This window comes from Neodiprion fabricii, chromosome 6, assembly GCF_021155785.1.
Source record: "Neodiprion fabricii isolate iyNeoFabr1 chromosome 6, iyNeoFabr1.1, whole genome shotgun sequence".
Classification (NCBI taxonomy): Eukaryota; Metazoa; Arthropoda; class Insecta; order Hymenoptera; family Diprionidae; genus Neodiprion; species Neodiprion fabricii.
The window spans coordinates 924,540-951,742 of NC_060244.1; the positions used below are offsets into that span (position 1 = coordinate 924,540).

General features: G+C 40.5%; 4 protein-coding genes across 10 annotated transcripts in view; 2 read left to right on the plus strand and 2 right to left on the minus strand.

Moving 5' to 3' along the window:
- LOC124184627 (ankyrin repeat and BTB/POZ domain-containing protein BTBD11) overlaps positions 1-5,662 on the minus strand; it is a 29,117-nt gene extending 23,455 nt beyond the window's left edge. Inside the window, exon 1 of one of the 2 annotated variants that reach the window (XM_046574565.1) lies at positions 4,785-5,662. The gene's annotated coding sequence lies outside the window, so the exon portion shown is untranslated. The remainder of the gene's footprint in view (positions 1-4,784) is intronic. The other variant, XM_046574566.1, reaches the window with a different exon arrangement.
- A 3,419-nt stretch (positions 5,663-9,081) lies between these two features.
- Positions 9,082-12,615, plus strand: LOC124184573 (ADP-ribosylation factor-like protein 1). Its single transcript, XM_046574435.1, has 5 exons — positions 9,082-9,324; positions 9,471-9,570; positions 9,650-9,766; positions 10,029-10,140; positions 10,357-12,615. Exons 1-5 carry the CDS (start codon positions 9,321-9,323, stop codon positions 10,564-10,566), a joined length of 543 nt encoding a protein of 180 aa, XP_046430391.1. The 5' UTR covers positions 9,082-9,320; the 3' UTR covers positions 10,567-12,615.
- On the minus strand, positions 10,413-18,726 carry LOC124184572 (DNA polymerase delta catalytic subunit). 4 transcript variants are annotated; one of them, XM_046574431.1, is made up of 15 exons: positions 18,460-18,726; positions 18,102-18,207; positions 17,669-17,701; positions 16,839-16,950; positions 16,359-16,531; positions 16,032-16,294; positions 15,705-15,931; positions 15,461-15,627; positions 15,112-15,357; positions 14,725-15,027; positions 14,176-14,646; positions 13,668-14,074; positions 12,929-13,582; positions 12,742-12,849; positions 10,413-10,548 (listed from the first exon to the last, which is right to left on the minus strand). In XM_046574431.1, exons 1-14 carry the CDS (start codon positions 18,507-18,509, stop codon positions 12,753-12,755), a joined length of 3,309 nt encoding a protein of 1,102 aa, XP_046430387.1. In that variant the 5' UTR covers positions 18,510-18,726; the 3' UTR covers positions 10,413-10,548; positions 12,742-12,752. The 4 variants fall into 4 exon arrangements, with proteins under 4 accessions (XP_046430387.1, XP_046430389.1, XP_046430388.1 ...); XM_046574433.1 differs by lacking the exon at positions 17,669-17,701 and having other exon boundaries at positions 18,460-18,725; XM_046574432.1 differs by lacking the exons at positions 17,669-17,701; positions 18,102-18,207; positions 18,460-18,726 and adding an exon at positions 17,229-17,661.
- A 2,945-nt stretch (positions 18,727-21,671) lies between these two features.
- The window catches only part of LOC124185772 (potassium voltage-gated channel subfamily KQT member 1), a 99,398-nt gene continuing 93,866 nt past the window's right edge, over positions 21,672-27,203 (plus strand). The window contains exons 1-2 of one of the 3 annotated variants that reach the window (XM_046576876.1): positions 21,672-22,139; positions 22,213-22,240. The gene's annotated coding sequence lies outside the window, so the exon portion shown is untranslated. Of the gene's footprint in view, positions 22,241-27,203 lie in introns of all 3 variants that reach the window. The other 2 variants (XM_046576877.1, XM_046576878.1) reach the window with 2 other exon arrangements.

A 27,203-nucleotide genomic window follows, 5' to 3' on the forward strand; every position in this document is an offset into this window, starting at 1 on the left:
TTATTCTTTCCGCTTCTTCGCAACGCGCCGTAACCGAGGCGCGTCGTTGCGATACCGATCGCATCGATCCGTACCTGCGCAGCGTTACTTAAAAGCTTACAAGATCGCGTACAAGAGAGCGTAAAGAGCCCGGAGCCGCGCTCCACCAGAAGCCGCAAGCTCGCCGCGCAGTTTCTCGGTAACAAATTTCGCCCTATCTCGACGATACCCGGCCCCCGAGGCACCAAGGTGCCTGACCCCTCGGAAGGGCCAGGGCATTGCCCCCCCCCCCAAACCGTTCAGGTTCGGCCGATTCGTCACCCTTGCTGGCTAGCCCTTTGCCGCCTCCGCCGTCTGACCCCTTCGGCGTAATTTCCACTACGTATGCTTCTCCCTTTTTCTCCGAACACCGCAGGACTCGTCCGTTTCCGTTTCGACAGATTCGAAATTTCCCGTCTGGCACGCGTCTGATGCGGAACCGATCAGCGTGACAAGAAGATCCGATTTCCAACTGGGGCGCATCTTGCACCCAGTCATTTTTCGCCGTTACCAAGGTTTCGAAAATCTTGAATCCCCCCCATCGCCCCTTAAAAAATTGGGGTGGAATTCAGGTTACGCGAATGGCTCAGTGGACCTTGTACGTAGATATCAATCGATTTGCTTGAATAACCGACGAATGGCTTGTTGGACGTTGTTGGCTTGTATGCCTACCGAAACCTGATTAACGTCTTCCGAACGATCGTTCATTTGTGCATATATACGTTACGTTAATTGACCTGCAGAGCCGGCTACAAGGTATAACGGAAACCTGTGATTCCAGCCTGGATAATCGGCATCCTCGAAAACATCCGACCAATTCGGCAAAGTGATTCTTAGCGCTAAACTTATCGATGTTTATAATCTTGCTAGCAGTTACGTTAATGAGAATTTCTTTTCAATTATACCATAGGTAGGGTATACATATGTGTTATGGGCGTGTAGAAATATTTATCCGTGACAGAGAGTCCTGAATTAATGCCAATGTGGAGAATTCACGATCTACGCAGTATAGATCCTCACATTTCGGAAAATTTTAAATGGCAAGGGAATTCATCGGGCATGCATCGTAATGCATTTCGCGACCGCGTGATGCAGTTTGTGAATCAGATGTTACGAATTAAGCCTGCATGCAGCCGAATTTAAATACCCCGCAGACTCGTCGCGGTCTGCATCCGACACGCCATACGCACATACCTATGTATGCATTTATGAATACGTACGGATACGCGTATAACGCTGAATGCATGCAGTGAGAAAAGAAAACGAAGTTAACCGGCACTCAAAACTGATTGCGACCAGAATTACGCGATTAACGAACCTCCGCAGTTCGTAATTCCTTGATTTTTGTACACGCGTATCTGTCTGTATAAATCCTTGTTCGTTTTACTTTTTTAACTATCATTATTATTACAGCGTATGGATTCTCTTGTTGTTTATTTTCACTACGCAACCTTTTTGCCCATGCGGTACACGTTACACTCTTTCTTAACCATTTATTCCTATTATTCCCGGGAGTTTATATTATATCTTGCACTCTCCTTTTTCCAAATAAAACACACCTTCTTCCTTCTTTTTCTTTTCATCCAACCTCTGAGCGTTCCTTTGTACCCTGCAGGTTAAACGCATTGCCCGGTCTCACCTTTACCGCCAGTCGTATGTGTAACGTAAGGTATAATCGCTCGACTTCTCCACACGTGTAAACTAGGCTATTCAGATGAATTCGGTTCAAATTTGCTTAAAATAGACTTCGCCGAAACTATCATTGTTTCACACGAGATAGCCGAAATTGGTAAATCGGTTGAACAAAGTACCGCAGGAAACAAGGGTATAGTAAGGAAGATAACGAAATGAAGATGATAAAAATTGCGAATAATTTCTGTAAACGATCAATGATGGTGGTCTTAATTCAAGTTGACGATGAAAAATTGATCCGATTGATGTGGACTACTTTGAAGAACATATATTTGTGGTTAATTCGATAATTCAACATCAGGGATAGTGTTATGAAATGAACACCAAATTATAGTCTGCAATGAATTTGCACCGAGGTTTTCTTGTACCGTGTAAAGATATCATAAGAACCGAGCAGATGGAAGTTCCAGGATCTTTCCAGCATTGCACAAAATTCAAAAATACTATTCTCGAAGGGCTTGACATTTTTGAAAATCGAAAATCACTCAACGTGAAACGATTCCTGAGAAATCGGTTGAAAATCATTTGAAATTGGTGAAAATCGATCGAATTCGACCGTAAATTGCTTAGAATCATTTGTAATCAAGGTTAATTCGTTGGAAATTGATCGAAATCAGTGACTATCTTCGAAATTGAAATCACCTGAAATCGTGTAAAATAGAGTAAAATTATTGGGAATCACGTGAAATCATTGAAAGCCAGTCGTCTACCTAATCTTTTCATCGCAGCGTTGACTTAGAAGATTGAACGTTTTACACGTCCAAGGGACCGTAGATCTCAGTATTTGATATTAATTTCAATCCGACACTTCTACCCGTTCCTGAGAAAAAGAGTCTCAACATACGAACAACGAAGTGATCCTATAAGGGGTCAGTTTTATCCTTCTAAGGTACGGAACCTTAAAAAGGAAAATAATCGAAGAAAAACGAGCAAAGCATCGAGTTGTAGTATCCGAGCATAATATTGGAGTCTGTGTGAAGCGATCCCGACGAACTTCAGGGTGCTCACCAGAAACGATCCGGATAAAGGACCGCGGGCATTTCGATCGGTGCCGAATCGTTGATCCCGAGAGCGTGCGCGCGCGCGCGTGTCTCTTAGTTATCGCCGGTCCACGAGCGGCGCGAGACACGGGACACGGACACGAGACACGAGACACGGGCGGCTTGCTCGAGGGGTCGGCAGGGGGGGTGCCCCACACACGCAGACGACGCGCGAATGGGGCAACGGGGAACCAAAACACGAGGGGGACCGCGTCGCGATTCCTCTCGAGTGGCAGAAGAGGAGGATGATGATGAGGAGGAGGAGGAGGAGGAGGAGGAGGACGAGGAGAAGGAGGAGGAGGAGGAGGAGGAGGAGGAGGAGGACGAGGAGGAGGAGCGTTATATGTATGTACAGAGCCGTACAGAGCCGTCCGCCCTGCGGCCACCGCATTCCAAGGGCTGCCCAAAACGAAACCTATATTTTATATGTACCTGTCCCCTCCGTGTGTCCGCGATAGAAAGAGAGGAGAGAGAGCGAGCGAGCGAGCGAGAGAAAGAGAGGAGAGAGAGAGAGAGAGAGAGAGAGAGAAAGAGATCGGGCGTGCCCGCGGCTCCTGGAGCTCTTTGACTTGGGCCCACTGGTACTGTCCCGATCTATGCCGCAGTGCATGGCGCGAATCGAGACGCGGATCCTTTTTCGCGTGTCCTGGAGACGGACGCTCGGCGACCGAATGAGGGCCTGCAATTAATCTGTCTCTTAAACTTGGCGAGATTGCAACAATCTTGCGCTAGTGCCGCGTTTATCAAGTGGGTATGTCATGTATTATTTGCAGCCTCCTCGATCGCTCGCCGTATATGAATATACGTATATTTGGAATTTGAATTTTTATCACCGCAATTTGTATGCTTAACTTGTTCATATTTTTTAATCTTCTCTCATCTTTCGTCGCAGAGGGGAATCCGAAATGTGAGATAAATTAACACCGAGAACCCGCAGAATGGCGAGCAGCCTGTTTTTCGGTCTCTGGCTTCGTCTTCCCTGTTGATTCAGGCACTTAAAACGTAATTTTCTGACGGTCAAGTCAAAACCGGGATGGCTCCAGGCCTCGCGCTTTGCTTTGCTTCGCTTTGCCTCATTTTGCTCCGCGTTACGCCGGGCGAGTCGCGGTCCTCGCTTATTGTGGTGCAAACCACGTTCCTCCTTCCCTCCCGCCCTCCCTCACCCTCCCGCTGCTCCTGTTTTCTTTGATCGCGTACGTACAAGCGACGCCTTTTTGATAAACTATCATACTATCTGAGGGTATAAAGGAATTGATTGTCCGAAGCGGTGATTCGTGATTCAGGTTAAAGTCACGGTAATGCCTTATGTCATCAATCCATAAGCATTTACATAAAACATGTTTCGGATGACAAAATCCGAACAATAAAATGTACAACTTTTCAACGAAATAAAATGAAATTTAGACAGACACCTCATGCTCGTATGAATTTTGATTCGATCGAACATATTATTTCACCGACTCTCTCTCTCTCTCTCTGGAAGAACGCCCAAATATCATTCAACAATGATTTTTCAACGAACACTTGGCGATAAATCACGGGACGCGTGTCGCGTTTGGAACTTTTCTTTTATACAAGCTTTCGTGTGAGAATGATCCGTCCCTCTTAGTCGGTGGTGTCGAGTTGCGAATACAGAAAACCCGATATGTTTTCAGTGATATAGCACATAACAGGGGGGAAAAATAAACGAGATTCAGGAACGAGAAAGCGACGGTTTCGATGCGAATTGAGAGATACGTGTACACTGCGAGGAAACGAAAATCACCATCGTCTCGACATCCTTATGGACTTGCTATTCTAATGAAATATATGAACCTACAGGCAGGATTTGAAAAATTAGAAACATGCGTGACCGACGCGGTGTAATAATAGTTGAAATCTATTTCACGGATTGCTTTATCTGCGAGCTGTGATATTTTCACATAAATGCAATGCCGTGAATCAAATCGACACCCGTTTGCTGTACAAAGACATAAATTTATGATAAACGGGGTGAATGTATTGAACGGAATGTGAAAATAATGAGAGTCTCACCTTCATGCTTTACATCAGGGTGCTGGAAGAGAGTGAAACATTTTTCCTTCTTCCACGTTGTTCACTGCCCTCATATTACACGTATCCGCACGCGGATTGAGAGTAGACGAAATGTGGATTAGAAAATAATGAGCCGATTATTAAATCAACTCATTGTTTTTTTTCAACCAAAACAATACTCCACGATCACGAGATGAAGAGTCAGTACAACGGCATGGTGTACGTTTATCACAACACGAAACTTTTTCATAATATGCACGTAAGGTACTGGGTGTAAAATGTAAAAACTACATTAAGATGTGTGAGTACGCGTTGAGCACGGTAGAAAACTTTCACATAACTTAAACCTTATAACAAGCGTCGCGCGCCGAGAGAGCACATCTTTGTTTTCATTCGTTGAATACGTATTTCGACATTTATTTATCATCCGCGAGGAAGCAATCCTTCGTTTCGTTTAGTTTTGTTATTTCGTTTACGTTATCTTGGTCACCTCGATTTATTAATTCACAATACTTCCAACACTGTTATCTCTCTTCCTTTCGTTATCCCAGTAAAACTCGGCTCGACTCATGTTCACGCGCATCGGTAGATCCCGCACCAACAAAGTCGCTTCGAACACTGTCTTCGAAGATAAATCCAGAGGCTTATCGATGCGCATTGCTCGATCGACTCTCGCGGCTGTACATGCCAATGCCCACAACAGAGGGTCCCTTTCGCAGCATCTCACTTCGGTCCATGGCCACGATACAACGGCTTTGGATTCCACTGCTGGCGCCATCTCATCGGTAACGGAAGTGTTCGAGGTATCTGTAGTTAGTATCACGAAAGCAGTGGATAAGTCAGAGTATGTTTGTCATACAATAGAAAAATATCTTAGAAAAGAATCGAGTGACAAAAAAAACTGTTAGAAAAAAAAAAAAAAACACATTTGACAATTCTTTGTGATCATGATGAGTGACCCAAACTATACTTAAACCTAAATTATGAAATATTGATTTTTATCAGTGGAACAAATAAAACTCGGTGACCAACTGAAACAGATGAGAATATAATTAGTACGATGTTGACACATCCCAAAAAGTAATTATCTTGGTCGCGAAAAAAAGGTGAAAGTGAAAATTAATTAGCTGAAACAGAAAAGAGGTCCGATTAGCAGATAAAGACAAAGGTACGATTAGCAGAACGACGGAAGTGCGTAAACTAAGAAAAACCATGTCGAGCCCAAGTCATGACATTCGTAGCAACGCGATTATTATTTACAATAACATAAAATTATATACTTTTTGAATCAACATTAATTTTCTACCAAGCATTACTATTGACATGAATATTTTGCTCTGCCGAACATTTAATATTTTTCAGTGTACTGGTGATGAAAAAATGGTTCGCAGCTGTGAAACAAAATATAATACAATCGATAAAATAAATAATTTTTTACACTCAAGATATATTTAATAAATACTTACGCTAAGATTTTTTACTATCACTGTACACTCCCGAGATTCTTGTGCGCGCGCTAAGTGCCTGCTAGCAAATGCCGTTTTTCTCACAGAACCAAAAAGTATCAAGTAAACGTGCAAAAGACGCGATAAATTTGAAGATATTGTTCGTAACAAAATCAACTGAAGACCCGATGGCTTAGCACATTAAGAGTGCTTTACTTTTATATGTAAGTATACCGTTTACGAAATCGACGCGCACATGGCGCGTCCGATTTTCGTAATTAATTTTCGCGCAAAAAGGCGCGATCGATTAGGCTGTGAAGAAACTTTAAATATCTAGGACTTGTTGCACAATTCTGCGGAAACCCAATCCGCATCTGCGTCTTTTTCAATCCGACACATTGCGATGCGGATTGTTGTTCCGAGGTGCGAATCAAATCCGGGAGGGAGGTTGGGAGGCATGCTTTAATGTGTGGCGTGACGGTCGGCGATCCTCTTCGACGCGAAGTCTTCGAGCTCAGCATCTTTTTCCATCTAGCGTACCACGGAACGCAAAAGATGGTCCAAAGATGCGTTTCGCCCATTCAGACGATCACAGAAATCAATTGATGTGAATAATAATTGATGATGACCATAGACAATTGAATTGAGTAACGACTAGAAAATTATTGCAGAGTGACGAAAAATGAAAAATAGAACCTCGTTTAAATTTACCAGCTCACTAATGGTTCGAAGAATTTTAAATACCGAGTCTTTTACTCGTTTTAGGAGGAAAATTTCTGTGATCATTTGACGCTGTGTGGGTTGCAAAAGTTAGTAACATCGCGGTACATCGCGACCTTCCTACCCTCGCCTGATTCCCAGCGGAACCACCCAACGGAAATGTTAAAAAGAGAGACTCATACGCACATGCATAAATACCGCGACGTATCGCGAAACGACCGCACCACCTACCTACCCGGTTACCTATATTCGATCTAAATAATTATCTCCATTCATTCCAACACACGTCATTCTTCTTCATTTGCGCCGTGGTCACTCTGACTTACTTTTCAATTTATTACCTGTAAGAAGCAAAATACTGTTGTCCCATGGTCAGCCAACTCCAATATAATAATATTGAAAAGAGTGAAGTTCAACGATAGTGTATCGAAGTGGTATCCCGCCAACCCTATTATTATATGTAATATTTTGGTGACTGCTGGCGGACTATCGGTACATCAGTGTTTTGTAAAATAGATTAGAAACATCCTGCATGCTAATTAGCATTTTTCTAAGCGAGCTAAACCTGCAGTTGATCAATACTTGCTGGGTATTCAAAAATCAAACATGTTTCAAGATAAAACATGTCATTTCATTGAGTTACGTTATATCAGACTTTGAAATTTTATTAATCAAAAAATCATGTGAATATGATTAAACAATCGTTGAAATATGTTCAAACCTCAGGTGAATCCACCGCTTAAACGACATCATTGGTAAATTCAAACTTAGAATATTATATCAGATAAAGTTGAACACAACTCGTTCTAGCGAATGCCGAGTAAGCGATGGCTACCCGTCGCGATGCTCATTTCACTCTCTCAACGTGAGAAGTTTCTAAGTTAAACTAAGGTATCGTAGAATTAATTGCAAAAAACAATTAAACAAGACAATTCAACTAAAAGTCGAGCACCGTTGCGATCGTGAATGAGCCTATCTCTACAACTAAAATACAATAAATTTGTGTAACAATTGTTACCGCCACGCCACGTGACAGAGGAGACCCAGGGAAATACCCGTAACCTAAACACATGCAAACTTACCAACGTTGCCGAGTAATGGGCTGATAAGTTACTCGGATGTCTCTGCTTGGTTCTAGAAAAAAACAAGAGAACTTAAATTAATTTGGCAAACTGGATTTTTAGTTCTCAAATGAGGTGTTACTGTTGTTTACACCGTCAGTAGTGGGCGAATCCCCCCGCTTATTGTAAAACTCAATCGCTATAGCAAAGATCGCGGCTTCTTGATATTTTAACAGATTGAAAATGAGGCTTACCGATCTTAACGCTCAGGTGCGGTAATCGTTTGACGACAAGGACCTTCGACGTCGCAGAGCTGCTAGCTTTCAGCACTCGAGCACACACACATGTCTGTTAAACATTATAAATAGCGGTTACACAGTGTCGAAAGGTCGTACTTATTGTTTCTAACGCAGGATTCGCCCGCAAATGTACCAGGAAAGACTTCACACGCATTATTCTGTAGAGGAAAATGGTCGAGGACTACATGATAACACAATTGAACATTGAGTGAAAAATAGTACAATGTACTGTTGACGTACATACATACTTATGTCCGTAGATCGTTGAAGGGATCGTATATCACTTCTCACACGCGAAATAACCGTTGTGAAACGAAAACAAGACGTTCTAGAACGAATAGCACATTTAACGAGTGGTTCCTTCACGACTATACCGAAGATATTCACGAATAAAGTGCGTAACGGTCAAATCGCGATCGTCATTTTTTTACCGTTGAAAAAAAAAATTAACAGTCACGAGTTTACCTCGTAAATACGAACATCTAAATAATTTGAACTGTTCAATTCATGATCATTTACCAAGGCCAGATTTACGAATCAAATTAATTATGGAAACCAATGGAACTGAGCACAAATTTGCAAAAATTCAGGTCTCAGCACGCAACTTGAGCACGTTCGAACTCTCCGGCATCTCAGAATTCCATGAGTACCCTGAAGGTGGCGCTGCACCAGCGATGTTTTATTTTTTTTTTGATAGCTCTGTCTCGAGAACCACGGAGACCACGGACTTACGTTGCGTCAGGTTGCATGCTTGATTGGGGACTTTGGTTCGGTTATATTGATAATTGCGGGAACACGTCAAACTTCAGGGAATCGGCGGAAGAGTTTTGGTAGTGATCAAGTAATACCTGGAAACGTATAAGCGTTTAAAGAGCAGAGAGCAGCTGGGTTTGGTTAATGATAAGAGTGGGGTGGGTGTCCGAATAATTAAATTACGTCGCCATCTCGGGGTGATAAATAAATAACCACTCGAGTTTTATGATTTTTAAACAGTCGTCGGCGTTTTAAAATATGGGTAAGTAGCCGTAACCTCGAGCTCTCGTTCGTTCTGTACCAACACGTCATCTACATCAAGAGATAAACAAACCCACATAAATTTTCGACTCGTGTACAAATATTTGTTTTAACCGGTTCTAATAATCTTGACTTTTGCCGCTACAGGAGGGTTATTAAGTTACTTTCGCAACCTGCTTGGAAGTCGGGAAATGCGCATTCTAATACTAGGTCTGGACGGTGCCGGGAAAACGACGATTTTGTACAGGTTGGCTTACTCGACTTTATACCGATATGTTGACAAAAGTTTTTAAGCGTTTTCCAATTCCTCAATTTTTTCGCTTCAGGCTTCAGGTTGGCGAAGTTGTCACGACAATACCAACCATAGGATTTAACGTCGAACAAGTTACGTACAAGAATCTCAAATTTCAAGTTTGGGACCTCGGCGGACAGACGAGTATAAGGTACGTAAGACTCAATTTCAGGCTGCACGCTCATTTATTCGTCGTATTTCCCTACACTCGTTCTATGAAATTAATTTTGCCAGCTCTTTTTTCTTTATCGGCCAATGGATTTATTTTAATTTCCCTGAATTCACTACCGTATTTTAAATGAAAAGGTGGTTTTCACAGCATGAATCCATAATGTCTGAATGTACTGTTTACAATTCTACTTGCAAATATCCATGAAAAATAACCAACTAAATAATAAAATATCATGTTTCAGGCCGTATTGGAGATGTTATTATTCCAACACAGATGCGATTATTTATGTTGTTGATTCCGCAGACAGAGATAGGATAGGAATATCAAAGGATGAGCTGATTTATATGTTAGGCGTGAGTATGGCTCGGTCATATAAAATTATAGCTCATTTTACTATAATACGTAAATTTATTAATATTCTACTCAAGAGATTATAAAAATAATTTAAACCTATTAGAAATATAGTTTGAAACAATTAAACTTGAAGTAGACTTCGTGATTTTGCCGAGTTGAAATGAATTATTGAGCGAAAACACTTACACCAGTCAGTCGTCATTTTGCGTTTTCAGGAAGACGAGTTGCAGGGCGCAATTCTAGTTGTACTGGCAAACAAACAAGACATGGCAGGGTGTTTAAGCGTCGCAGAAGTACATCAGGCATTAGGTCTTGATGCATTGAAGAATCGAACGTTCCAAATCTTCAAGACATCGGCGACCAAAGGAGAAGGACTTGACATGGCGATGGATTGGCTTTCGAACGCGCTAATGAGTAGGAAATGATTGATGTTAATCCCAAACTTTACATCATTCAAGCCTTATAATAAGACTAGTCATATGACAGTCACCTAATCGAAGTGTCTTTGTGTGGTGAAAGATACCTAATTCGAATTTTTACATTAATTTATTACGTTGGAATATTTTCGAATTTCCTACAGCTTAGTGTCAGGTCAACAAAAGATTCTAAGAAATACAAATTTGACCGTTCGTTTAAAAAAGTTGGAGTAAATTGATTTCAAAATAAAAATCTTAATAATATCTAAATAAATGAAAGAGATAACTAAAATGCATTGTATTTCTTTTAATTTAAGGGTAAAAGTCAACTCTATGTTGCTGCACTATTATCAAGAATACTTAACACAAATTCATTACTCGATCAGCAAATAATACCAACACCGAGTTTTCCATCTCAAATGAGCCGTTGTTATTTCTGCATCTCAAATTTTGCCGTAAGTATCAGAGTTCGCATATCAACGGCATATTACCTACTTTATTTTCTCTGGGGAGAAGTCTTGGTCTTTCCAATCATGAGGCAAACAATTTTATTTGTAGTATTACTTTTATCCAATTAGATATAGCATCTTACTAAGCAAAACCGAAATTAAAATTTTACATTTAACTTTTCTAATCGTGAAACGTGAGAGCTCTCAATTAGTCGAAATGTAACGTTTTTTTTCTGCATTTTTTCATTCTGATAGTTAATCGTTATTATTGCAGAGGCATACGACTCACGATGTGGGTGTTTATTGTATATAGAAAATAGAAAAAAAATGTATATACGTGTGGTGTCTGACGTAATTACCTGGAATATTACATCTAGAAATTACAGGTAGATCTGAAGTATTGAAAAAACAAGCGGCTTAGGTAATACGGAGGGCCCAAATACTGATTGTCATATTTTCTAAAACAAAATTTCTTTATAATAACTCAGTTCAATGGGACTGACACAAAAAGTTGACTGATAGCCTGGATTAGATTATCGTTATAACATTAAAAGTGGGTGGAAATGATATTATTTGCTTGTGATGCATTGATTCTTGTGGTAATTACTAATGAGACAAAGTTGCGGTTTAAAAGATGAAAAAATGGCTAGAAAGTAATAATAAGTATTATTTTGTAAATGTTATAATACTACGTATGATCAATGTTCAGAGACATCGTAACATTTGTTACTTGGATCAATTAAGTCACTGAATTTTTTACAGCCATGCAAAACATTTTTAGTTGATATTTACCAATTATCAAAATACTGCATATCACTCATTGCATATTTCAACCGAATAGGTATAAGTTTCTTTTCATTAGGCAGTGACAATTTGTAACTGTAACAAAAACCAAGTAAACTTTTTACAGTGTACAACAAAACTGCGCAACAGTGGCTCCTAAAATTCTAGGCATTCGAAAAAAACAAGTAAAGCCATCCTATTTCTTATCATTTAAAATTGAGAAAGGTATCTCTGATGCATAATAGATTAAAAAAATATCTAACGACATGTTGAGCAAAAATCAGGCGATTCATTTATAAAATTCACCAGTATTACAAATTTCACGGTCAGTTATAGGTATTAGAGCAAATGGATTAATCTTGGTTAAGGTAAATGTTCACCACACAAAGCACTTGATATTACAATTAAATACGGCAGATACGACGATTTCAATGATGAGTAATGGTTTCCGCATAGAAAAGCGGAACAACCTTATCTTGCATCGAAGACTAGAACGCAAGGAGAAATGTCGGTACGTAGAATTGATTGTATTTAATTATTTAGTAATATCGAATTGTCATTGTATTGCTAGCTCAGTCTTGGGGTTGACGCTTGAAATAAAATACGATATTAATATGAAACTAATACATGCGCCACATGCCAGCTCGAAAAATTGAACAAATCTAACGATTTGATGTAACATAAATTAATATACCAATGCAGTTGTGCATCGGTATGTATAAACAAGTTGGATTCTATTGAAAAAAAAAGGAAGAAACTTTTAATATATTATGCAGATGGACGAATTTTACCATTGAATGATTGAGTTCAAGATAGAAAACACATCAAATGTATTATTCCAAATTTTGTAATATTCCATTTATTTCTATATTATAGTATTTAATAATGTAATAAATAGGTAGTTACGTATACATAAAAATTACAAATAACTAGTTTAAGAATCATATTGTACCTTGTATTCCACTACCAGGCTGGAATCCCGAATCTGTCAATTCGCTTCTCCTGTGCATCCAGTTCAATCCTAACTTTTTTCCTCATATAAAAAATCGGACAGTCTCGGCTGAAATGAGAATTCCGGAATTTTGATTGAAGGTCTGAAAGTGTGAAACGGTGAGGGTGTACAAAGTTCGTTTGCTTACCTGGTGCACAAAACTTCCTGATGCAAACTACCCTGGCATCTTTGACACTCTGTCCACAATCTGCAGAATTTTTCCTCCAACTTCCTGCCGAGTAATAATTCGTGTTGGAAAAGTTCAGGTTCGCGAGATTCACAGTGCTGGCATAAAGCCATGTGCTCTCGCCCTGCGGGCATGATGGCTTTACACCCCATACAAGTTTCCTTCTTTTGCGTAAATGCGGCCAATGCTCCGACACGTGAAGTCGCTACAGATTTGGTGCGGGTATGTTCTCCCCTCAGTAATAGAGATTCAGCTTTGTCTCCAAGAATAGGTTCAAATATCCTGAGAAGAGGTTTGGACAGTTGGTTTTCCAGGTAGTAATTTGAGTCTATAGGAATGCTGTTTTCGAGGACGTAAATCGGATCCTCTGCTTTCAGATATGCCGGTGTCCCTTTTGCGGCGGACGTAAAAACGTACGGAACTCTGTCGCCGAGTTTCGGAGCCGTTCCTGCGTCTCGCTTCTTCATTTTTGCCGCCAACTCGACGTGAGCCTGTTTGGCCGCGTATTCAGTCTTTGTAAGTTCCTTTGTTATCACAAGTTGCGAAATGTCTATACGGTTGCAGAGGAGATCACTTATGATTTGTTTCGCGTAGTCTGTCGCCCCATCCGGATCTCTGTGCACGAAAATTGGGTGTTTAAACATAATCAATAGGCAAGAGGATTGAATGCAATGAAAATAGAGGTTCGACGTTGGCTCACCTATCTATCAACAATTTCTGCAAACAAGTGTTCATCATGTTGGCAACCAACGGACAGTTGTCCCTTCTCACGGTTTCCAATCCCTTGCAGTCCATTTTATCGTATTTATCTGGCTTAGTGAATAATAAACCTGCGTATCGTTTTTTGTTTATCAATAGATACGGAAAATAAATTTTCTCAAATTCCAGCTTGATTGGTTTTATGAACTTTGACGAAACGAAATCAGCTGCGTCCTTTCCAAGCTCCATCGCCTCCGCCATATCCTTTACACCAAACTTAACCATCACGGAATCCGTGTCGCCATATATCACAACAGCGTCGTGTTTGTACCCGTTTGCAATGCAGTATTTTTGTTCCACTTCTTGTTTAGTTCGCTCTATCATTGCACGACCGTAAGCTGTCGTACTCTGAAAGTCAATGTTTCTTATTATTTGATATCTCTCAATAGACTTCAATGGTTCAAATTCAATGGAAAACAATAATTTTTTACACAAAAATTCTCACTCACGCTAGATATTTCCAGACAAGGCAATTTGCCTACTTGTGCTCCGGTGAAACCATAAACAGAATTGGCTGATATTTTCAGAGCCAACTGTCGTCCATCCAAAACTTTTTGTTTGAATGGATCGGTTTCGTTCTTTAGCTCTGTTTTAGCTAATTTTCTAGCATTCAATAAATTTTCTAAAATTTCTGGAAGGAGTCCTTTTCTAACTGAGGACTTGACGAACATGGCGTTAGTTGGTGTTTGTGAAAACTTTTCATTCGTTAGTTTCAGTTTGTGTTGAGTTGCTGGAAGTAGTAACGTTGTGTAGCAGAGATTATGGGCCATTATTATGCTCGGGTATAGAGAGCTGTAATCCAATGTCGCAATCGGATCATTGTAGTATCCACGTTTTGGCTCTATGACTGTTGCTCCTTCGAATTGTTCGTCACTTCCCTGACTCTGATGCGTTGGCATTAGATAGCCTTTCTCTTGCGCCTGAGAAAAAAAAAACTTGCTGTCAAAGAGTCGAGGTCTATAATAGCATATTCTGATAGTATGAAAAACGTATTGTACTTTTCGCAACAGCTGTGAAACAACTTTGACCCCTTGTCCTCTGGTTAGTAAACAGCAGAGAGAGACACCCGTCACTCTTGCCATTTCCATGTAGTTGATAATGCACATGAGCTTATCCAGTAGCCTCAAAGGCAAGTAGGCATCTTTCAAACAGTAAACCGCAAGTCTTCTGCGTGTTTGCGGATTCCCATTTTGTAGATCACTGATAATACTGTGATGTACGTCTTCCTTCTGTTCTTGGAGAAAGTGATAACTTACCGCGTTCAACGTATACGACCGTAACTTGTAATCTCGAATGAGGACCTGAAATATATTTGGTCTATTTCATACGCGAAATTTCGAGTCAGACGAAAAATCATGAGAATCGCAAGCGTAAAAGTAAATTACCAGCAATAAATCGAACGGCACTCTTCCTTCGAAATTGACATGTTTATTTTCTCGCCTGCCCATTTGTTTACTTTGTAACACTTGATCTTTTATCACAGATTTTATATCCTTTATTCTTCCAAGGTAGCTGAAGGAATTCACTTTCAGGTGCTGTGCTCGATTTATCAGGTAGGGAAAGTCGAAGTTGTTGATGTTGTAGCCGGTAAATATATCGGGGTCGCACTGTCTTACAAAGTCTGCCCATTTCTTCGGCAAAGAAATCATTCCATAAATCCAGAATTACGTTGACAGTTCACTGATTTTCGAATATATCCGCAAAGAATTTCAAAGACTATTTTACGAAACTTACCTCCAGCATGACTGCTTCCTTTTGAAAACTAAGTACCTGAGAACCGATAATTGGCGCGCAAGTATCCAATGTAAATACATTCCGCAAAAAGGGTTCGGTGTCTCCGTGTCTTATCAACATGTTCGCAATCTGAATAACTGGGTCGTGATTAGCCTCAGGGAAAATTCCTGCCAAACAAATCCGTGCAGGTATAAATTAATAATTTCATTCAAAATGCAGCATCTGCTTTACGGTGTATACGAACCTTTGCGTCCAGCGCATTCAATATCAAAACTTAGTATTCTGAAGGGCGCAACTTTGGCCCATTCTCCTTCTGGTGGATGAGCAATGAAATTGTCCCAGGCAACGTCAACTTCCAATTGACAACGGCTAGTCAAAGGCAAGTCATTCCCTGGATGGCCTCTTAATTTCCATTTACCAGGGACTAGCTTGATCCATGAACAGCCTACCACGTGCGTATCCACCATAAATCTGTATCATGAGCATTGACGGATCAGTATGATTGGCTTTCTTTAATTTAAGTCACGCGCAGCGTCTTTAACTATAATCATAACAGTCATTGTATGCGAACCTGATATCAAACTCGATGTTAGTTTCAAAGGCTTGGTACACGTGATCGCTGAATGTTGGAAAGATCATTTCTTTCTCCAACAAGCGTTTACACGGAGCCACAAGCTTTGGCAAGGCGACCGTGATTTTTATAAAAGGCACCAAGTCCTCGCCTGCATATCCGTACAGCGATTGTTTGTAGATTAATTCTACTACCAGTACAGCTTCTGTAACTTTATCATTTTTCGATCTCATATCTGTTAATACAGCTCGGTTCAAAGCGTCCTGTAATGGTGGGGATGTCGTATTGATTAAAAGATGGTCAGTCAACGAGAACGAAGCATTTTACCTTGAATGGTTTGCAGTGAGAGTTATTGAATTTTTCTGGCGCAGTGACAAAAAAATAGGAACAAAACCCATGCACGTGACAGCATACAGAGTTTCCTTCCATGGTGACTCCGTACATTCTCATTATTGCTACTGGTCCAATTTTGCTTCCTGGCATTCCAGCCAGCGGCTGCCCTAGAGAAATATTTCTTGCTGAATTTTCAGTCGAGGAATCGTAAAACGATCATAACAAGGGAAATAGGTAATAAGTTACTGAACACGCAAGTCTTCAGATAGGCATTCACCAGGTTTGGGAATGAAGTGGAATTGGCTATTTGCAATATACCTGTACGAATGTATTTTTTCACTTCTTGGAATTGACGAGCATGTAAAATAATGCGAGCTTCACGTTGTTTGAAACTGTGTAACGTTTGACACAATAGTTTTGGCTAGTGTATCGTTGAATAAAGTGTAAACGTGATATTTTTCAAGAGCAATTTACCTATATAATGGTCAACTTCTATTTGCTGGAAAGTGAGCGAGTCTGTTTGAGGATTGAATGGCCGAGGGTCTGGCCGATTCCATTTGGAACAGGTGTTTTCTTGATCTGGGCCCTAAACGAGAGTAGATTTTATGAATGTTTGCATACTTTCGAAAAATATGAAGGATGAGACATTTTTTTAAAAGAACATTTCATCTTCCCAGAAACATTTAGTGACAGGCCAAATGTGCAAAATAATACTTAGGCATGAAATTTTTGCGACTATTAACGTGTACGACGTTTTGATCAAATATAAATGAGAATAGTTCAAAATTACGTACAAATTTTGCAACTATTAACGTGTATGATGTTTTGATCATATATAAATGACAATAGTCCAAAAATACGTACAAATCGTCGCAACATGTTAGCAGTTCTAGTGTTGCAGCCTTGGTAACAAAATGCATACTGCCACATATGATTAGTGAAATGCTTGTGCATATCATTTGTTACTTTATCTATGATTATCATTATGATTGCTGTTGTTGTTATTATTACTATTATTATTATTAGCATTATGATTATCACTATGAAATAAGATACCAGTCAACCGCACGTGCAAAAAGGTGCAAGCAGGTGCGTTGAGGGATTGAGGAAGCATATTCAATGAAGAATAATGGGATAATAGTTTTAATACTCGAATACCGTGAATATTCTTTGTAAAAAAGAGTTTTGCGAAGTAAACGGTTAAATCGATGAAGAATGAATTTCCTGGCAAAAACAAAGCATGATTAGACAGCAACAAGACATGTATATAGCCAATGCAGAGCTCAAGTCTTAGGAGAACTTACTCTCACTCGCATTTGAGGATCTGCAGGGTCAGGCTAAAAGAGTAAATTATGGATATTTAGACAAAAGATAATAATTTTACAAGTTTTCCACCTTGTTTAGGTACTTTTGCTTTAACACGACTATTTATTTGACGTTAATTTAAATTTGGGGATCATTCTCCGAGTAACAATTATAATATTTATTTAACATTATGCACGTTTTGTGAATGTTGAATATCTTTAGCACTGTTTGATACCATAATTCCAAATTGGTGACCTTACTTACTTTTAATTTACTATAAAGACTGTGCACAGTGCATCAGATTTAAATTGACTAGGAAATTCAAGACGGTAATAAGGACTTTTATCAATTTTGTGAAATCAATCACAGCAGGTATTGCCAGACATGTAACGGAATTTTTTGCATTCTGTTATGTAGTTCAGTTGTGTATACCTCCCCAGAGGCCTGAGACGGGTCTTGAAACTCGTCGTCCATTTGTTCCATGATGGCAAGTTCCGCTTCAAAAGATCCTGGGTATTCGTCATCATCATCGTCTACCCTGTTAAAGAAAAATGAGTGAAATAACGTTACTTAAATGTATGGACTGAAATAGGATTTAAATTCAAGAAATGGGTAAGAGAATTTTATTTCTGCTTAAAAATGATTTTGTGTTGGAAAAATTAACTACGGAGCTGCAAAATTTTTATACTGTCTGTGTGATAAACGCTTGTCGGTAGATTCAGCCTTTTAAAATCGGAGTGATGTCAAGCAGGATAACCTAAAAGTTAATAATGCGTCAATATCTGCTTGCCTGAATTTATTTTTCTTGGACGGAGGGCCGGAAAAAGGCCGCTTATTCATTGTAAATCTTGATGGAATTGGTCGTTGACAAAATAAATTCTCTTCCAGAAACTTTGGCGTTCGATCTGTACGCACACGTTTCGAATGGCGCGAAAACTGACGATGGTTACGTTGAAATCGAATGCAATTCTACGACAGCTAGCGCCATCTTTGACAACCGTTTTCGTCTCCTGCAACCATCTAGCGACTGCAAATTCAATCTCGGTCAAATCACCGTCGCAGGATATGGAAGCGTGGTCGAAAAGCAAAAAAAGTAAGGAGAATTTGATAACAATCAGCGATACGGCTCAGGAAGCACATATTGCAGGTTGTGAAACTTTGTTCTTAAGATTTTACATAATCAGGGTCATGTAACAATCTTACTCTTACCGACCGAATCAACTTCGATAAACGCACAGTTTCGTTGACTGAATACAGACACATGCATGTTCAGTCAACGATATATAGATTGATCGAAAAAAAAAGTTTGCAAAAGCTTTCAAAATTCATGGGAGGCAGCTCGCGGTAGAACGAAACAATTACCGATTAATTTCATCCTTTTTGATTAGTCCTTCGCAACTAAATTCAGGGAGACAAGATAAAAAGTCGTTATCGATACATACTTTCAAAATAGAAAACAACTGAACATTCGAATTCAACTTCAGTTTGCGCCGTACTTCATGCATGAATATTTTTACATCGAGGTGAGGCGCTCGTCACGGAGAGATAAAAAAAATCAATACATACCTGAGCAGACTTTAGAGCGACCGCACGTTGAATTATAACACGAATAACGTAATCACTAGGTGATTAGCTGTTTATATACCTATAATATCTTTTAATCTTTCGGGTGATTCCATAATAAGCGGTTGATTACGGAGGTCACTCTCCCGGTCGCCGAAATGTTGTTCTCGTGTTCTCTTTATTGCCATTTCTTGTTTCAGGATAAAAATATGTCTTCTTCCAGGTCGTAGAGCGGCGATGTGCAATTATCGTCCACGTTCGTCTTTCATCGCCATTTTGATTCACTTTGGTAAAAAACGACGATGTCGGGGTGCCAACGAGAAAGGCCACACACGCAACGAACAGGTAAAATAGTTCACAGAATTGCATTTTAAGTTCAAAATCGATCGATTCGGCGTCCCTACGCCGACGGTGCTTGGCGGTAGCCTGTTGCCGTAGAATTTAACCCTCGGTTTAACCCACGTTCTGCAGTGTAACGTGAATACTTATGTTCCGAATAATAAAAGTTTCGAGAACCGGTCGTTTCAGGCTGCAGTTTAGTTTAGTCGGAATGTACATTTGAAATTGCAATTTTTACCTATCACAATATTCTTTTTCTAATCATTGGGCGGGCAGGGGCGGCAAGAGGGGGGGGGGGAGGTTATTGACAATCTAAATCAAGAATTTCTACCAGATTTGATTTGGTTTTTTGTCTACGATCGATATTTTCCGACTTGAATTCAAGATGGCGGCCGAAGCCAATGCAGAATGTAGTCGAAATTCTGGATCTAGAGTACTACCCACGACCCCCCCCCCCCCCCCCCCCGCCCCCCTCCGCCGTCAAACATTAAAAAAATAAAATTGTGATATCTAAAAATTCAGGGTAACATTCCTCGCGATGACTTGCTCACTATTACTGCTTGTACCGCAGGTAAGTCTATTCATGGTTAGTCAGACGCTGCGGACCAGTGATTCACGTCAGTCATAAGTCAGACCCCGAATATTCCGGGACCTCGGTATCGCGTCCAACGTACCGGCTCGTTATCGCCGTATGTTGTACGGTGTGAGCCTTTTGGCATAAACGCAATGACCGTTATAAATTGCGATTGTCCTGTTCGTAGGCGGAAGGTACGAACCATGTCTAAACAGTGGCACACCGTGTTGTATGATCCTGGTTAAAATGATTGCTACAATCTTCCCACGAATTTTTAGGGAAATTGAGATATTTTGTAACATCTTGTATAAAAACTTGTTATCGTACAAAATTGTATACATGCATAATTTCTCATTAAAACTTGTAGATCGTCATGAAAATTTGTGTTGTTTCGGTAAAAAATGTACAAAATACTGCAATTTTTAGCGAAGATTGACATATCTTTGCGAAAAACTATGCATATTTACAATTTGGTACGAAGTAACACGAGATGTTTCAACTTCTATGAAAATTCGTGGTCTGGTAGAAATTTTTACCAGGGGGTCCGAATTTCTCAGCGAGATTTTTCCGCATTCCGCACAGCGCAGTCGACGGATCGTACGGCATCAGTCGGCGATGCACTGTTTTATTGAGCTGGCAGTACATTCGGTTCTCGTATTTGTTCAATCCTTGAAAACTAACTCCAGGGCATTATAATTAGCTGGCAATAAAATATAGATGAGTTACGACAGCTGTTCGTGGCTCTCTACAAAGTCTTGTGACGTTGGCTTAACGGACAGTGATATCACTGGTACTCAACCGCTTGCGTACTTTAAAACGATAAGCTTCACGTAACAGTCATACCGGCGTACGTTTGATTTTTTTGCTGCAGAAACGTCTGATGGTAAAGTAAAAATTATGCAAATTGAATAAGAAAAAGTGCGACACTCACTCTACCAAAAATGGCCATATCTTAAATCACACAATGTTACGATCGAAATCAAAATATAATTTATTGCATAATTTAACACAAAAACGCGAATCGTCAGATGTCCTAGATAAAAAAATCACATAGTCAATTGTTACATGATTTTTGATCTAGTATACATATAGTTTGATGATTCGTGCCTTCGTAATTTACTAGTGATTTTTTCCTGCAATGTTTTTTCTCGAATTTATAAGATAAGTCGTGCAATAAATGACGCGTTGATTTAGGTCATCGCATCTCATGATTTATCACACGAACATTTTCGGCCGCACAGGCACGTCTGGCAAAGAATGGAGGATGGTTTGTGTTAGGATAGTTAAAATTAAACGGTCGATCGGCGTTTCCCTAAAACAGAATCGAAATTCCGACTGGTGATCCGTCGTCAAAGCGATAGCGAATGGGAATTCCAGCGCCGGTAAAAAACGAGAATGAAAAAAGAAAGCGAAACGTAGAGGCAGGCGGGGTGTCGGGTCGGGTCGCGTCGCCGTGTTTCGCGCTGCGTTTCGGTTTGATGTGTCGGTTGCGTCTTGTGCGGCGCAGTCCAGGGTGCGCACTCGAGGGTAGCGCGCGTGCCTTGGTCTTCAGAGTGACCAGGACTCATCGCCTGGTTCAGAGATCCGCGTGGTAGCCGACAACAAGAGGACCCGTCGCGTTTCTCGAATCGGCGGGAGCGCGAGTCGTTTATTTTAGGGTAGTAAAGTCAGTCGCTTCGCGGGCCGAGGGATCGAAAGTTGGTGGAGAAATAAACGGAGACTCAGGCAAGGAGCGAGAAGAGGGTCGAGGACTGCACAAGCATGCGTGTCGAGAGGGAAACAAGGAGAAGAATCGGCGAGAGGGAAAGAGAGGGGAAGATTCGCTCGACTTTCAGTTCGAGAGTTTGAAACCGGCTGTTGTTTTCAGAAACGCGTGTGTCTTATTTGTTTATCTTGTACCGTACCTGGATGACCTGGGTGACCGATAACTGCGACTCGGCGTTCATCGACTGACGACTGTACAAAGTGAGACGTTGGTATCTTAAAAGTGAACTGTGAGTGGTGATAGATATTAATAACAACTGCATCGATTCTTTTACTAACTGTATATTTAGCCTGCTCGGACAGGAAGAACTTCCAGACCTCGTTGCAACAGGTACGCGCCTTTTGGCTGTAGATTTCATTTCCTTTTTACTGCTCGACGCCGGCCAATAGCGTCGAGCTTTCGTCTCTCCGCTCGCGAGGTACACGCTTGACTTAATTACCGTTCACACGCGAATTTCAGCAACATTTGAGGGCCTTTCTGCATTATTATTCATCTTTGGGGACCAGGGATTTCGTCGTCGATATCAATTACTCCCTTAATACAACTCTCCGACTCATCGGGATTAAATATAACAAGACACCGACCTACTGCGTGTACATGCAATTAGGTTTTTCAAATTACTTTACTTTTTTCACCGTCTCATTGATTATTTTCAAACGAATTCAGCGTTTACCTGTTTTAATTCATCTTCAGTTGTGAAAGAATGTTACAAGATTTTCAACGCGGTCATTATCATTCGAAAAAAAGCTTAGAAAATTCGGATACGTGGAAACTGGAATTAGACATTGCGCGTGTGAATAAAAATTTCCTCTTCGTCACGTAATTCTACCGAGTCTACCTTTCTCCTCCCTTTTTTACACACCAACAATTGGATTGTGAAAATTAATGCCGATGTAAAAAAATAGAGGAAAAACGGCAAATGAAAAATTGGCTTTAAATTGGGGATTATCCTGTTTGAGGAGCAGCTAATGATTAACGAGCCGGGATCAGTAGCGAGGAGAACTCGTAGTTCGGCTTACAGTAAATCCGTCCGTCTCGTTCGCTGTTGGGTCTGTCCGTCTGTCAGGCTGTCAGTCCCCGGTTTTCAACCGCTCAGCAGAGTCGACCCGGCGTGGAATATGTCCTAGTTTAGCAGCCCCCTGACGTCACGCGGCGCGGTAATGGCGGGTAAGTTAGTCACGTGCTCACCTGCCATAACTTTTCGCTCTTGATTTTGGCCCTCCGTTACTTGCGCCCGACTGACTGGGTATACCTGTATATTTCCCGGTCGTCTCTTTCTCGTCATCGCGCTTAATTGCTGCACGCGACAAGCGAGCATCGGAAACTTGTACCGAAATTGGGCCAACTGGGACAGTCTCGTTAAACTTATTCTTGAATTTTCATTATTTCTACACGCTATCCGCGTGCCGGTAATTTCGGTGTATGCGAAATCGGTTGATTTCGTTGGGCAGTCTGTCGCACATGAATTACACAAGCCCTGAAAATCGTTTCTTGGAACTCACCGACCCTCGATTGCGCTTTTATTTTTCTTCTTGTTTTTTCATCTGATGTTCCAAACGATTGCGGAGGTAATCGAGGAAACGAATTAAATCTGTTGGGAAAGGTTTCCTCTTACTCCGGTGGCAGTTTATGTATATTAAAAAAAAATTGCTTTTCGACCCTCAGCGAATATTCTTTCATCGTGCTGAAAATAATGTTGAAAAATTTCTCGTGATCAACCACAGGATTCGGAACAACAAATCAATTTGAAATTAGTCGATTTTGGCAAACACTCGATGAAGAATCACACTTGATTGTCTGATTAGACGTGTCACGAAAGTTTTAAAAACTTTGACAAATAATTTTATTCCGTATGGAAAAATTCTTTTTATTCCATTGGCCTTTTCATCCTTTCCCTCCCAACGAAACACTTCCACGTAACAAGTTTTTCATACACAAATTTGAATACTCGTAAAACCGATAATTTCAAAAGTGACTATTCGATATAAACAATTACGTATATGCAGCGTGAAATGTGCGCAGAAAAATCAATAAGGTCACTAATTTTTTCTGCTCCGATGAACGGGGTAACGTTTGCACGATAATCATTTTTCAATTTATAAGTAATACATAGGCAAACATATACTGCTTATTCATGTAAACTGAACACGCACACACACACACGGTGCACTTGAGGCGTATCGCGGTGATTGGTAATTAATCGAGGACGAGCCGAGGTATTGGATTATCGAGGACAGCCACTCGAGCGATCTCGTCGGTCTAGATCACATTTACTGAACGTAAAATTATATCCGGCTTAAGGGACTCCTCGGTTATGCAGATATATGCCTCTCTACGTAACGTACGCTGCACTGCCAGCATCCATCACGGGTAAAAGGGAAGCCTTTACGTATCCAGTAAATTCGCTAAACGTACCTTATTTGTGTATGGAAACGTAAATTTACTTCCGTTGCGGTGATTAATTTATTTTTTATATTACGATAATCTACGTGATTTCAATACGTTGAATAAATCTGCATGTATTGGGTTTGCACATCGTGTAATGTGTGTTGTAGGTACGTTATACTTGACTTTGCTTGCGCTGTTGGCGAGTCGTGGCTGCGGGACACAATAACAGTAATATGTAATAATAACGACGGTATACCGGAATATTCATACTCGACGTGCATGCTTCGCATTACAATATTCTATAGCGATGAAAATAATGTCAATAATAATTATTATCAAGAAGAATCCGCCTCCAGCGGGATCAATTTTTTCAGATTTGATAAAAATTTATCGAACATTTTACCAGCATATTATCACCTAGGCTAGAGGTCTGCTCGCGTTGTGAAGTTCTTTAAGAGGCTATGCCCCTTAAAATGGAATATATTTTTAAAGAATCGAGCTGCAGGTCGAGCGAGTGACGAAGAATTGTAGGTACTTGGAAACTCTCAGCGAACTACACTGGTTCGCGTTTTTATTTTACTTTATTTTCTGTTTTTGTTTCTTTTCCTCCATCTTTTTGAAGTCTGTGCATAATCTGATGAGAAAAGTCTGCAGAACCTTGTTTAAAATTCGAGACGTTGATTTGCGTTGCCCCGCTTGCTGCTTTTTCTCTTTTTTCTTCGTTTTCATTCAGCCTATAAGGCACTCAATTAAAACTCGTCTTTTTTATTATACATTGTTCGTCGCGGGAACCGGTATAAAAATATTTCATCTGAAATATTACTCCGTACCGATTTCAATTATTATAATTAAAACCAAACAAACGTCGTCTAGTACAAAGCATCGAAATCTTTGTACGTGAATGAAGACGTTGGTGCTTTGCATAATGATGTTTTTCTAATCTCAAAGTATAACTTGATTCAAAAATTCATTAAAAATAAAAAAAAAAAAAACAAAACACAGCAAGCACATGACGTAAAAGAGAATGATTTTTCATCTATAGAGATATGATAGTAAAAAGAAAGCGGTTTGCAGTGTAGAAAATTTCCTACTCTCGATTCAATCTTGAACAAATTATTTTCTCTCTCTTCCGGATCATCTGTCACAGCTGCAAGCTCGACTTTGAACATATCAGCCAGAGTGGATAAGCCACGCGGTCACGGCTACGAGCTGATCTGTGCAATCTGCTGTAATATACAAAGGCGAACAAGGTAACAAGGAAAGACGAAAAAGGAGGTAATGAAAAAAAGAAAGTTTTTTACAAGTCAAGCCAATTCGAGTCGGGATAACTTGACTTCTCCTCGAGGACCACGTGCGCGTAAATGCGACGTGTGCGTGAGATTTTAAACGGGTTTAGCTGTAACTCGCTCCTGATTCCCCCCGAGGAAATTCCGCCATGCATGAACAACGGAAATAAGGTCGCGGTGGCTGAGCTCTGATTGTAATTTGCTTGGCTAATTTTTTTCTCTCTCGAAATACCTATTTTCAATCAGAAACGACGTCCCTCCTATCAGACCGAAGTTTGCAACGTTGTCGTAACGACGCACCTTTGGGAAAAGTCGTTATTTTGCAACGTTGGAATTACTTGAGATTTGGTAAACTGTTAATGCAGCATCGAAAAATTCAGATTTTGTAAATTAAACTCCGGGTATTCCATAGATGCAAGATAGTAGTTTTTATTTCAACGTTTCAACGATACGTTAACGTTGCTAACTTCAGCCTCGTTCTTTCTTCGCAACTACGGTTTCGAAAATAAAAGGACAAACATGGAACAAACAACATTCAACCGGAGGAAATGAACGTTTCGTTGTATCTACAAAGCATAAGTTTCACGAGCAAAGTCGTTGCTCGTTTACGCGTGTCTCTGTAGGCAAGAATCCTTTACTGCGAGCTGCTTTTCCTGTGGAGCATTCCATGGTCTCGAATCTCGCTTTTGCATGCGGGTAGCTTTTCTATTATTCCACTTGCCACTCTCAGTGCAGGATCGTAGAGAAGGATAATTTTGTGAATAATGAAAACCGCGTAACGTGCCTACTCGAATTTGCCTCGGCGCTGATTGAACTTTCCATATTATCGTTGGCGTGTAACTGCTGCAGTTATTTTTCACCTGCCGCACGGTCCGCTCTGAATGTTCTTTCGTTCCTTCAATATTTCAGCCTAGCCGGGGCGTACTTGTAACCCCCAAGATTAGAAGGGAGGAGGAAAAGTTGCGAAGGAGAATCCGGGTCCTTGAGTTTGGCGAGGATTCGCGTGTTACGAAATTCTCTCAATTTTCCACGAGGGAATCACATTGAAGCTAGTAACGTTATCGCAACGATTCATGCCGAGGAAAAACCTTCATTTCGCCATTTTCTAATCGTCTGAAATTCAGTAAACCGTAATAAAACAAAATACACTCATATTTCGAAATCCTAGTTTCTCAAAAATCGTAAAATTAAGAAATTAGGAATTATTACAACATCACTAACCTATCAAATTATATGTTATTATTACTACGCAGCAGCGTCGGTTGTGCAATATTGTCGTTTTATAATAATTTCGTGCAATCCGTTCTCTTTGACGACGAGCCCGCAATGCAGGGGAGCGGTGGCGTGACGTGCCTGCAAACACACGAGGGGACGTCGCGTTTCGCCATTTGGAAAATTGTGTGAGCTCGAGATCGACGTACCCAGTTGCCCTTTGCCGGGCATTATTCGACGCCGATTATTCGTCAGGCTCCTCCCGCGGCAGTGCCAAATTTAGCATCTGGCATTCCCGCGGTACGGATTATTTGGCACAGCGAGCTTTATCGACTATCGCATAAGCGTACAGAGACGCGTCATATATTATGTACACTTGTACGCTATATGCATGCATGAAATGTTAA

Excerpts from the sequence above, each read along its gene's own strand:
- LOC124184573 (XM_046574435.1), top strand. Across the intron at positions 9,571-9,649 it reads AAAACGACGATTTTGTACAG|GCTTCAGGTTGGCGAAGTTG; the intron begins GTTGGCTTACTC and ends TTTTCGCTTCAG. Across the intron at positions 10,141-10,356 it reads AGCTGATTTATATGTTAGGC|GAAGACGAGTTGCAGGGCGC; the intron begins GTGAGTATGGCT and ends TTGCGTTTTCAG.
- LOC124184572 (XM_046574431.1), bottom strand. The coding sequence starts at position 18,509 with ATGAATAAGCGGCCTTTTTCCGGCCCTCCGTCCAAGAAAAATAAATTC. Across the intron at positions 16,532-16,838 it reads AGAAGTTGACCATTATATAG|GGCAGCCGCTGGCTGGAATG; the intron begins GTAAATTGCTCT and ends ATATTTCTCTAG. Across the intron at positions 15,628-15,704 it reads TGAATGCGCTGGACGCAAAG|GAATTTTCCCTGAGGCTAAT; the intron begins GTTCGTATACAC and ends TTTGTTTGGCAG.